This window comes from Acinonyx jubatus, chromosome X (assembly GCF_027475565.1).
Source record: "Acinonyx jubatus isolate Ajub_Pintada_27869175 chromosome X, VMU_Ajub_asm_v1.0, whole genome shotgun sequence".
Classification (NCBI taxonomy): Eukaryota; Metazoa; Chordata; class Mammalia; order Carnivora; family Felidae; genus Acinonyx; species Acinonyx jubatus.
In genome coordinates this window covers 121930302-121943699 of record NC_069389.1, presented here as the reverse complement: position 1 = coordinate 121943699, position 13398 = coordinate 121930302, and the positions used below count along the sequence as shown (strand labels likewise).

The 13398-nt window shown below is 41.6% G+C and overlaps 1 protein-coding gene across 6 annotated transcripts in view; it reads right to left on the bottom strand.

Annotated features, from left to right (window-relative positions):
* NSDHL (NAD(P) dependent steroid dehydrogenase-like) overlaps positions 1–13398 on the bottom strand; it is a 29750-nt gene that overhangs the window by 5950 nt on the left and 10402 nt on the right. For 4 of the 6 annotated variants that reach the window (XM_015068027.3, XM_027053457.2, XM_027053456.2 and 1 more), the window contains 2 exons: positions 11855–12013; positions 3364–3510 (listed from right to left, as the gene is read on the bottom strand). In XM_015068027.3, the coding sequence (XP_014923513.2) occupies positions 3364–3510; positions 11855–12013 (306 nt within the window). The remainder of the gene's footprint in view (positions 1–3363; positions 3511–11854; positions 12014–13398) is intronic. The other 2 variants (XM_015068030.3, XM_053201841.1) reach the window with 1 other exon arrangement.

Genomic DNA, 13398 nt, shown 5'->3' with positions numbered 1-13398 from the left:
GGTCATGCATGAAAGAGAATCAAACAACATGTTCACAACCCTCACAGGCAAGGCACCGTACAAATTATTTACTGCAATGCTTTGCTATCCAGGTATTTTTAAAATAATTCAAAGATCAGCATCTTTTGTTAGCTACGTGGATTCGAGATACATTCTATAGCATTCTAAAACAGTGGATTTCACGTTTTTTTCTCTATCACTACTGAGAGATGGAACAGGTATCTCACTGTGGGAATTATTCCTCAAGGGAGAAGGATAGCCCCCAAACTTAGAGGGAGATGTCTGTCTGAAAAAGCTGCCTGGTGCTTCTGGTACCAACCCTGGCATGTCAGCACAGGTACACAAGCACATGTGCACCATACCCACTTGAGAAGTGCTATTGGAAAGGAAATGCTTTCTTACAAGGGTCCCAGCTTCCAGCCCTCTGGTTAAAGGCAGCACGTCAAAAACTGAACACCAATAGCTCGAATCGTATCTTTACCGCTTTTATTCAACATTGTACTGGAAGTCTTAGCAAGTGTAGTGGGTTAAGACAAACAATAAGGAATAATTTGAAAAGAAGAAACAAAACTATTACCATTCACAGATGTTGGAAATGTCTACACAGAAAACATTATGAACATACAGAAAATATTATAGTTACAGTTCAGCAGAGTTGGTGAGTCCAAAATCAATATACAAAAATTGTGTTTGTCATTAGCAATTAAAAATATGAAAGATATTTTAATAACCCCAAATTAAGAACACAGGGATAAGTTTAACAAAAGATGTACAAAATCTTTCTAAAGTAAAGGATAAAACTCTATTAAAAGGCATTAAAGAGAGAGATAGAGATGTTATTATGTATTTATGGATACAAAGACTGAGTATTGGAAAGGTATCGATTCTCTCCCAAATTGCCTTTAAATTTGATGCAATGACAATAACAACTCCAACAGCCTTTATCAAGGAACTCGAGAAGTTGATTCTAAAATTTATATGGATGAGCAAAGGGCTAAGGACAGCCACGCAAATTCTGAAGAACATGGCTAGGGGGTGAGTTGTTCTAGCACATACTGAGATTGACCTTAAGCCTTGCTTACTGAAGGCAGAGCACAGTAGTATGGGCACAGGCGGAAGCCAATGAAGCAGAAGAAAGAGCTGGGAAGAGACCCGTGGAAGGCACCTACATCTGAGATGTGCTGGAGGGGGCACTGAAGAGCAGATAAGGGATGGGTCACATGATAAATGATGCTGAACAACAAAAATTCAATCGCTACCTCAGACCACATACAAACTTAAACTGTTGGTGGGTTAAAGATTTGAATGTGCAAAATAACACTTTAAACCTTTGGGGAGAAAACCCACATTAAACAGTCTCTTGATTCCAGTGTTAGGAATGTTTCCTAAATATAATATGAAAAGCCACTTTCTGCACTGCAGCCACTAAGCTATTCTGCCACTTCAGTGAATATACTCCATATACATATATTGAGATGGAAAAATCTCAAAAAACATGTTGGGAGAAAATGCAAGTTGCAGGAAGATATATTCACTATATCATTTCTATAAAGTTTTTAACATGCAAACTGTAACTTATATTGGTTGCACATGGAGCAAAGAGCAATGATAAACCCAAGTTCAGGACAGTCATTCTCCATGGGTGGGGAAGGACAGCAATGGCATTGAGGATGGAAACACACAGGGCTTCAACTTCACCAGTAGTGTTACTTATATTCTGTGATGATTATATGAGTACTATATTATTCTTATTTGTTTATTCCGTGAAAAAAAAAAAACAGCAGCAGTGAAATTCACAGAGCTCAAGCATGGTATAGACTAAGGAGTCTGGGATTTGGCATTACAGGGTCTGATTTTAATCCCACCTCTTTCATTACTGGCAAAGAGATATCATTTAGCCTTCCAAATCTGGTTCCTCACCTATTAAGAGACATTAGTAGCTCCTGGTTACCTACTGAGAAGCAAATCAGGTGACAACTACAGGGAAAAATGTCTTATCATTTGCAAAGTATAAGGGGTCACTATTACTATGATCCAACCTTTCCAGGCACTGACCTCTGAAGAGCTCCTTATCCACTTGTTCTTCTCTTTTAATGTTTTATTTTTTTTATTTATTTATTGGTGTGTGTTTATTTATTTTGAGAGAGATAGAGGGAGAGAGAGCATGAGTGATTGTGTGCATGAGCTGGGGAGGTACAAAGGAGGGAGAGAGAGATTCCCAAGCAGGCTTCATGCTATCAGTGCAGAGCCTGACATGGGTCTTGATCCCATGAACCGTGAGATTATGACCTGAGCCTAAATCAAGAGTCGGATGCTCAACCGACTGAGCCACCAGGCACCCACTTGTTCTTGCTGGGTCAGCTGATGATGCTGGGTGGCCCATAAGGGTGATGATCCTGAGAACCAAGATTTATAACAAAGCAGCAAGCTATGACATGGTGGAAATTCATATGCCCTCAGATCTGAATTATAACAGGTTTCTATTGGTAAAAAGTAAACAGCTAATTTTTCTTTGAAAATGTAAGCAAGGTCTGGAAAATAGTATGGCAGTTCCTTAAAAGGTTAAACATAGAATTAGTGTATGATCCAGGAATTCCACTTCTGGGTATTTACCCAAAAGAACTAAAAGCAGAGACTGGAGCAGATATTTATACACCTACATCTCTAGCAGCATGATTCACAGTAGTCAAACATGTAAGCAACAGGTGTCCACTGATGAATGAATGGCTAGACAAAATGTGGCCTATCCACACAACGGAATGTTTTTAAGTGGTTAAAAAAAAAAAAAGACATTCTGACACAGGCTACAATATGGATGAACCTAGAAGACCTTATGCTGAGTGAAAGAAGCTAGATATAAAGTCCACTTCTATGCAGTCTCTAGATTCATGGAAATAGAATGTAGGATGGTGGGTGCCAAGGGCTTGGATAGGAGGGGGAGGGGCGCTATTGTTTAATGGGGATAGCGTTTCAGTTTGGGAAGATGAAAGTAGAGATGGGTTGTGGGGATGTTTGCCGAGCAATGTGAATGTACTTGATGCCACTGAACTGTAAATTAAAAAATGGATAAAATGGTAAATTTTATGACATCATAATAAAAAATATAAGCAATAGACATTTTACAGCTCTTTAACCAGAGACTGATAAGCCTTAGCATCCTCAGATGGTCTACTGAGATGCAGTTAAAGTATTATAGCTCAAATTGGCCCAGCAGCTCCTAGGGTTGATTCTAGGATCTTCACAATATTTTAGGAAGCAAGCCTGGCTAGACCCAGGAAGAGAGCAAGAAGAACCCTGGCTCCCACACACTTAGAAGGGGCCACGACATGCTCCTGATAGCACTCACTCTAGCTTTCCCCTTACCTGAACCCCAGCCTCTTTGCAAGTTTCAATGACATTCTTGGTGCCAATGTAATTCACTCTATAAAAGAGTTCCTTGTTGTTACTGGATGGTGGGGGTGATGCACAGTGGAAAACCGTGCTTACACCTTTCAGAGCTGGGTAGAGATCCTAGAAAAGCAAACAGAGACCAAAGAAATTATTCCTGCTTTAGACAAGTAAACAGCCTCCTCACATTCCTACTCTCCAATCTATGGCATGTAGGTGTCTTGCCCTTTCATAAGTCTAATTCACATGGAAATACATCTCATTGTAAAAGTTTCAAATAATACAGAAGTACATAGGATAGAAACCATGTTGTCCTTTCAATCGCCCCTCCCCATTGACTGGTCCCCAGGAAAAACTGGTTTAGGGCATAAGAAAGAAGCCTGTGGGGTCCAGACAAAGGCAGTATCTGTGCCTCTGTGTACCATGGGGGGTATGTATGCATGTGTGTGACAATTCAGGGCACCTGAGGGTAAAACTCCTGGGAAAACCAGCTCATAGATACAAATTATGAATAATATGAAAAAGTCCCACACCATGAAAGGCAGTGCAAACAGCCAATACACAGGAGTAGTCCCTTCTGTGAAAATAGATATGGAACAGCAAGAGCTGAAAGGAAATAAAAACAGGTATGCTTAATTTACTGCTAAAAGGAACCAGAGCTCCTGAGAGCAATGGCTGATTATAGATCTGGGGCAGGAAATAGATAAGACGAGTCAGGAACACCTTGTTGAGCCAGAAAGTAAGGAAGCTAGCTAGCCAAGACTCCTGGGGTCCTGTTAAAAGGACTCAAGCGTCATCTTGAAGAGGCTCTCACTGGCCAAAGAAGGGGCAATTTGATCACCAGTAAGAATACGAATTCCTTCTATAAACTAATAAAGGAAACAAACAGTCAAACATTTAATCTGCATAAGGTACAAAGAATTGAATTAAGAAAGAAAGAGAGAATGATAGCATGTCGCCATTTTACAAAACCTTCATTAACAGGTTTTGTTAATGATCATCATTAGGAATCTAGGAATGATCATCAACAGACTAACATCACTAAAACAAAGACAATCATGAGTTATGTGCCTAGATCCACTGATTGTTAATATTTTGCCAAAATTTTCTTTGTAGGTACACACACACAAGATCTTTTTTTTTTTTTGAAACCACTTAAGAGTAAGTTGAGACATTGTGCCACTTTGCCTCTAAACTCTTCATTAGGTATTTTCTAAGAATAAAGACATCCTCCTAAATACCACTAAATAATGATCACACACAATAAATGTAACAGGACACTCTTATCCAATAATTAGTCTATATCCAAATTTCTCCCATTGTCCCAGTAATGTCCTTTAAAGGCATTTTTATATTTGGATCCAGGATCCAATCATGGATCATATTGTATTTAGTCCTCATGTCTCTTCTGTCTCTTTCAATCTTGAACATTCAGTGATGATTCTTGCCTGGAACACTTATTAACACATTATTGCAAAATGGTAAAAATCCTAATTCTAGCATTTGTTTTATTTTTATTAGTTGGCATTCCTCTGTAATGTAGATGTTCCCCCTCCTTTATACTAGTTTTTCTTTTTTTTAAAGTTTATTTATTTATTTTGAGAGAAGCGAGTAGGGGAGGGGCAGAGAGAAAGAGGGAGAGAGAGAGAATCCCAAGCAGGCTCCATGCTGTCAGCCTAGAGCCTGACACAAGGCTCGAACCCACGAGCTGTGAGATCGTGATCTCAACTAAAATCAAGAGTTGGAAGCATAACTGACTAAGCCACCCAGGTGCCCCCTAATTTTTCTTTTTATCATTTTCAGGGACACATGGATTCTTATTTTATTCAATGCATTACTATCCACTACTATTACCTTTTGTGAGGTTTAAGTGTCCCAAATTTGGCCAGTGGAAGCTCTTCAAGTTGGTTCATATCCTTCTTTTTTAAAGTTTTTAAAGCTTATTTATTTATTTATTGAAAGATATATATATATATATATATATACACACACACACACACATATATCGAGAGAGAGAGAGAGAGAGAGAGAGAGAGAAAGATTGGGGGGAGGGCACATGGGATGGGCAAAGAGAGGCAGAGAATCCTGAGCAGGCTCCAAACCTGCCAGAGCAGAGCCTGGCGTAGGGCTCAAACTCACAAACTGTGAGATCATGACCTGAGCCGAAGTCAAGAGTTAGACACTTCACCGACTGAACCACGTAGGCACCCCAGGTTCCTTTGTCCTTTTGACATATTCTTATTAGGTTTTGAGCACTTTCTTAATTTTGTCCTAAGAAAATGTCTCAGGCTCACTGTACTACCCCTGCTCAGAGTCCTGAATAAGCTATATTCCCAAGGAACCCTGGTCCTTTTATGGGCAATAGCATACAGAAATCAAAATCTGAGCACTAGATATGCATATTGCTATTGGTGCCCCAGAGGAAAAAACTGAACCAGAATCAGATCCAGCTTTTAGTCCACTAGAAATATAAGGCAGAGATCTGACTTTAAACTTTGTAGTACTCACATCAAAAAAGTAAAAATAAATGGATGAAAATAATTATAATGTATTTTATTTAATATATCCAAAATACTATCATTTCGATATGTAATCCAGATAAAAATTATTAATGAATTATGTATATTCCCTTTTTCTGTACTACATCTGCTTTACTGGACAGTGCAGTCCCAGATCTACCAGTTTAGAAACCCTAGAGAACAGAGGGACATGTCAAACAAAACCATGGGAATGCAATCTGCAAAATCCAGTCCATGGGAAATGCTACAGGACAATAAATACAGTTCTAAATAAATATCAGTTATTCAACAAATGAAATGTGAAGGGGAACTTTTATAAGAAACTTAACTAGTTCAATCAACTTCAGTATCTTAACCTTCGTGGTTCATTATTTGGAAAGAAATCTTCTTGGTTCGTTATTTGGAAAGAAATCTTCTTGGTTCATTACTTGGAAAGAACTCTATTTAAAAGCACTTATGAGACATTTAGGGGTATTTGAACACAGGCTGGAACTTAAGGAATTGTCACCATGTTTTAGATGTAGTTATGGAACTGTGTTTTTAAAAAGGCTCCTTATCTTTTAGTGACAAATACTGAAATGTTTATAGGAATAAAAATGATAATGGTGTTTAGGATTGGCTTCAAAACAATGAGGGTGGGGTGGGGATATAGGTGAAACAAGACTGTCTGTGAGTGGATATGATACAGAGGAAATCTATGAAATATTACAAAGACAGAACTTGAAAGAACACATGAAGGAGAAACTAACAGACATGTAGAATATAATTAAGGACTCCACCTTCCCTCCATATATGTCTGGTAAGGCTTCCAGAAAGAAAAGAGAATGGAAGTAGAGTCAGTATTTGAAGAATTTTCCAGAAATGAGGACAGAATTCCATCCTCAGAGTCCAACGGCCCACTAGGTGTTGAGTAGGATTTAAATAAAAAACGAAAAGTCAGACCTAGACATGCTTTCCATAGAATATACAGGATAAAAAAGAAAATCCTAAAAGGCATGAGATTAAAACCCAGCTGACCCCCAAAGGAATAATCAGATTGAGTGTTGGAAGGAATAGTTATGAACCTACAATTCCACAAAATTGTAGGTAGGATTCCACAATCCCAGCAAATAAGCACTTATGAGAAAGGGTGACATAACAACATTTTCAAGCATACAAGGGCCATAGAAAGTTTTCTGCCCAAATATTCACTGAAGGATGCTAAAGGAAACACTTCAGGAAGAGGAAGGAACCTAGAAGAAAGAAATGGGAGAGAAGAAGTACTGATGAACGAATTCAAGAATACGGCACAAAACCTAAGTAGTGACTTTCAAACCCATTTTAACCCCCTTCACCCTTTTCACATCCTCTTTAGCTTGGACTTCTTGATCCATCATTGCAATCTTGACCTTGCCTATGTCTGTCTTTATCAAGTTGGTCTGGCAAACTGCAGCCCTGGTTAAATGCAACTCTCTCCTTCTCCCTGCTGGTGCCTGAGTAGCTGAGTGTAGCTGGAGAATACACCATGCTGGCGGGTCTTGCTTTAAGTTTGTGCTTAAAAAAAAAACTTCGTAAATAAAAGACTAGCAACCATATCACAGGAGTAGTAGATACTTGAGAGGGCAGTTTGGAAGGAAGCTGAAGTTTGCTAAGGAGTCTCATCTCCCTTGAGAGTACACAGCATTGATCAAGAGAGACAATATCCCTGCCTTCATGGAACTTCCTTTCTCCAGGGATGGTGGGCAGATAAACAAGTAGATACAGAGTATATCAGCTAGTATCAAGTGTTATACAGAAATATAATACAGAGTAAAGGAGATCTAGAGTGGCTTGTGGCTTAGCATAAGTTGGTCGGAGACTTAAATTTAGGGAGCAAGGTTGGTGGTTCACAAAGAGCATTCCTGGTAGAAAGAGCAATGAGTACAAAGGTCTTGAGACAGAAACTCGGTGAGTCTGAGGAGTGGTAAAGACACCAGTGTGCCTGGAGCAGAGCAATGAGCAGAGCAATACAAGAGAGGGTTAGGCCAGAGAGGTAGTGAGGGCAAATCATGCAGGACCTCATAGGTGACTATAAGGGCTTACATGTTTGCTCTAAACAGAACTGGATCACTGGAGACTTCTGAACAGACGGGTATCAAGATTTGATTTATGCATTAAAAGGGTGGTGGCTTCGAGAAGCATGGTAACAAATGAAGGAATAAGAAGTTGGTGAATTGGGGATCTATTCGGAGAGTGCAGTCAAAAAGATCTGATGATGAATGGGATGAAGGGTACAAGAGAAAGGAATCAAAGGTAAATGTACGGTGTTTGGCCAAAGCAACTGGAAAGACAGAGTGGGTCATTTATTGAGAGGGAAAGGACTTTAGTAGGCTTGCTGTAGTGGGAGAGGGGGCCTGTAGCAGGGAACCAGGAGCTGAATTTTGGATATGGCAAGTCTAAAATGTCTATTATGTATCTAAATAGAGATATCTGCCTGCTGGACAGATACAGTCCAGGGGAGCTACAGGCTGGAGATATCAAGCTGGGAGCTCATCAGCTCCTAGACTGTATTTCATCGGTGAACCAGGGGAGGGGGGATTCACGTGGACACTGAGTGTGCTCAGAGAAGAAAAGAGATCTAAGCAATAAGCTCTGGAGCCTGCCACATTTAGAAACTATAGAGATAAGGAGAACAAGAACCAGAAAAAAGAAATTATAGAGATGAGACAGAATGGCAAGAGGAGAAATGGGCAAGTGGGGTGTCCTAGGCTTGGCCACTGGATCTGGTTTCCTCTAGGCCCCCGATGGCTGTGACAGGGGGCTGTTGGTGACAACCTAGCTGGAGTACTTGTAAGAGACAATGGAATGAAGCAATCAGAGGCGACAAGTGCAAATGGTTCTTTGAGCTCCCCCTATGACACGAGAGAGACAAGTGGGCAATGGCTAGAGTGGGATCTCCCATCAGGGTGTTTTGCTTTCTTACGATGGGTGAGCCTGCAATATGTCTGTGTGCTGATGGCTATGATTGGGCAGACAGGGATCAACTGCTGATGCAGGAGAGAAAGGCCAGAATCCCTAGCTGAATCACTGGGTAGGAAGAGAGGGGCTCCAGCTGGCACAGATGAGGCACCTGCAGAGCGTGGATGCGGTCACAGGCACGTCAGTGTTATGTGGTGCCATGAGGTATCATGGGACCAGTTTGAAGGCCATGGCCATGAAGAACAAGGCAAAAAACCTTGTATTTTCTTCTTCGGCCCTGTTCAGTGCCCAGAGGCCCCGAGGGAGGAGGGAGAATCAGATTTAACCAGGACTGGGGTTATACCTAGGAAGTACAACCTGATGTAGAAGTTTATGTGTCCACTTGGTGAGGCTCCAGTCCCATCATTCCATCAAATACCTGTCTAGGTGTTGCCATAAAGGTATTTTATGACTGTGGTTAACATCTATAATCAGCTGACTTTAAGTACAGGAGATTATCCTCCATACTCTGTGCGGGCTTCATCCAATTACTTGAAAGGCCTTAAGAGCAAACCCTGAGGTTTCTGTAAGAAATTCTGCCTCAGGACTGCACCATCAGCTCCTGCATGAGTTTCCAGCCGGCTGGCCTGCCCTGCAAATTTCAATCTTGCCAGCCCCACAATCCCATGAGCCAATTTATTTAATTAAATCTTATTCTATCCCTTTCTCCATCTCTCTCTCCCTCTTCCTCTTTATCTACATACACATACACGTTAGTGGTTGTTTGTCTGGAGAACCCTGATACAGACAAGAAGAAAGAGGCAAGGGGGATAAGTGTTATGCAAGAGAGTAAGTCAGCCATGGACTCAAAGGCAGTGAGGACACAAACTGGGTGATGGAGAGTGGAAAAGAGCCAGAAATCTGGGTGTGGTTTAAGAATTGGTAGGTGAAGGTATTAGGTTATGAACTAGAAAGATAGGAGGTGGTGCAGAGTGGGGGGCCTGTAAGTGAGATCATGTTGAGGACACATTTAATAACGATAACAGGCTCTGGGGCGGGGGATGACAACAGGCCTGGAAGCCAAGAGGCTGAGTGACAGAAGGCCAAGGAGAGGTGAGGTGAGGGTATTGGCAGGGTCATTTGTGTGATTACTGAACTTATCGACAGTTATGATGAGGCTGACCTCGGCCAGGAGCTAAAATCACTAAGAAATGAGATGGAGTCCCCTGGGAAAGGGAACACATGGCTGTGGATGACTGTCCCAAGGAAGGCACTGGGGTATGTACAGTCTGCTGGCACCATATGCACAGCCAGAGGGATCTTAGGGCAGTGAGGAAGTGGCAATGACAAACAAGGAAGACTTCTACCCCATCTCCAGGCTCAGAGGTGTGGGCAGGATGGGAGAGAAGACAGCCTGCGAGGGAAGCTGTGTCCTTAAAATTCAAAGTAAAATAACTATGGCAAATGACGCCAAAGTCAAGAATAAGAGCCCACGGACAGGCTGAAGGAAGCTGTCTGTGATAGAGCATTCTAAATCTATAAGAGAAATAAGGTAAGCCAAAGACAAATGGACAAAGGTTGTTGACAGGCACTTCACAGAGGATCAACAAAGAGCACAGAGTCTGGCCTCCTGAATAGGGAGGGCACATGACTCTAAGCCTCACCAAACTACCATTCCACATTCTTTGGAATGGCGATACCAAAAAGTCTAAGTACACTGAGTGTTGGCAAAGACGTAGAACGATGCGGATCCTACCAACCACACTGCTGGTGTGAACAGAAAACTGATATAGCAGCTTTGTTCGGCAATTTGGCAACATCTAATAAAACTCAAAATATTAATACCCTTATGACGCAAGTAAAGCCTGCAAACATGCTCAGTGAAAGAAGCCAGTCATAAAAGGACATATATTATTGCATGATTCCACTTATATGAAATGCCCAGAGCAGGCACATCTACAGAGACAGGAGACGAGTGGGTTGCCAAGGGCTGGGAGGGCAGGAGAGCAAAAGGGGAACAACTGCTAATGGGCCTGGGATTTTCTGCTGGGATGATGAAAATGTTCTGGAATGAGACCAAGGTGATGGTCACACAACTTTTTAACTACACAAACAACCACTGAATTGTACACTTTAAAAATATGAAGTTTATGGAATGTGAAACATATCAATAAAAAAACCCTGAAAACCAGCGACTGCACTTTGGGGTACATAGGTGACCTTTGAACAACACGGATTTGAACTGCATGGGCCCACTTATATGTGGTTTTGAGGTAAATACAGTACAGGACCATGAATGTATTTTCTCTTCCTGTGGTTTTCTTTTTTTAATGCTTATTTATTTTTGAGAGAGCACAAGAGGGACAGGGGAGAGAGAGAGGGGGACAGAGGATCCAAAGTGGGCTCTGCACTGACAGCAGCAAGCCCAAAGTGAGGTTCACACTTGCGAACTGTGAGATCATGAGCTAAGCCAAAGTCAGATGCTCAAGTGACTGAGCCACCCATGTGCCCTACTCCTTATGGTTTACTTAACAACATTTCCTTTTTTGTAGCTTACTTTATTGTAAGAATATTGTATATAATACATACAACATACAAAATGTGTGTTAAGTGACTGTTTATATTACCGGTAAGGTCAACAGTAGGCTACTAGCAGTTAAGCTTTTGGGGAGTCAAAAGTTGTACACGGAGGGTCGGTGTCTCTAACCCATGTTGTTCCAAGATCAACTGAATACTCTGGAACAGTAGTCGGCACAGTACAGCCTGTGGACAACGTTGTAAATAAAGTTTTATTGGCACACAGCTGCACCCATTCCTTTATGTACTGACCATGGCTGCTTTTGCACTACCATGGTAGAGTGCAGTTGTACTGATGAAATGAGGGTATGTGTTAAATTCTTTCGTGTAACTTTAAATTTTTTCAAAAAAAATTTTTTTTGAAACAATTGGGCTGACCTCTGAGCAGGGTAAGCCTGGTAGTTTCCCTTTGGGGGCCTGTGGAAAACTGGCAAGGCTGGGTGGTCCATCATTACCTGTTGGTTGCAGAGGTCACCCAGAAAGAAGTGCACCTGGGGATTGTCAAACCCTTGCCGTATATCAAATACATTGACAGCGTAGCCTCTTGCCAGCAACTGCTCCACCATGTGCTGCCCCAGGAATCCAGAGCCTCCAATCACTGTGCACTTACTGGCCTGCAGAAAGAGAGGGATGGGCAGGGGGTATATGAGAATTTGAAGCTATAAAGAACTTTGACTCACATGTTCATGAGCAAGTCCATCTGTTTGTTTGAAATTCTTTTTGAGTCAAGTTGGAAGCTTTATATAATTCTGGTGTTCTATCGCCAGTGGCACCCTCCTCTCCAGAGATAAGTAAGGAGGAAAGAGAGATAGCAGATGATACTGAGATAGACTTTGGCTGGATTGGATGATCTGATACATGCATGCTGTGTGTTTAACGAAAGGAGCAGGAAACACCTCTGGAAAAAATGAAACTATGTATGATCAAAACTGGACAATACAAAAAACCCCAAAGTCATACCTTCTTGCTCCTAATAACAGAGCCCTGGGCACTTCTAGAACAGACAGAAACAAAATAAAACACAACACAACATGCCACCCACTCAACTGACAATGTCGACTTAAAATATCAGTAAGAAGAAAGCAAAGTCTATATGATCGCAGGAGAAAGTCAGCCTCTTTTCCTCAAACTGACCATTATAGGGCTGTGCTGTGTGACTTTGGACTTGTCACCCAATCCCTTCCCACCTTAGTATATCCAAGACTGTTGCTGTCTGATGGGATCTCCTGGAGGGGTTGCAGGGAGGATCAGTAAACTGTTAATCAGCCAGGCCCTAGGCTTTGCTTTCCCTTCTCTGAGCTCTGAGCAAACCGACAAATCAGGGAAGAGCTATGATGCTTACATTTCACCTTCTGCAACATGTGCACTTTCTGGGCTAAATTCCAAATCTGGCAACTGGGGATAATGGAAGGACAGAGCACCAGATGCAGGCACTTCAATATTCTGATGCCAGGGAGAATAAAACTGTCTGTTGCACACTGATTAAGCTGGCCCCAACAGTCTCCAAAGGAGGACCAGTGATATCCATCCTCCCTGGGGTCTTTCTAAAACTGTATCTGGGCTTTCTGAAAATGACAAACACCCATTTTCCCTAAGCTCATGTACAGTAAATCAAAGTTGGGAGTGTGGAAACTAAAGATATTAAAGAAATTCTGATCCTGATTAGAAAACAAACAAACAAACAACCCCTCTATTTATCCCTTAAATATCTATACAATTGAGTTATGCAGGAGACTTCAGAGGTGTCAGGGCCCCTACTACAGACTCGCCCCTCCCAACCTAGTATCCCACGGACTGGCATTTTTACTGGAGTCCACTGGGCCACCCAGAGATGGCTCTGGAGCTTAAGCATCATTTGTTCAGGCACGTGTAACCTACTGATGTAATCAGCTTCACTATTCCACACCGCACCCCACCCCCAACAAAATGATCTCTTCAACCCATTTTTGTCTAGGTTTTGTTTGATTACTCTCATATACATATAATCACACCATGCTAA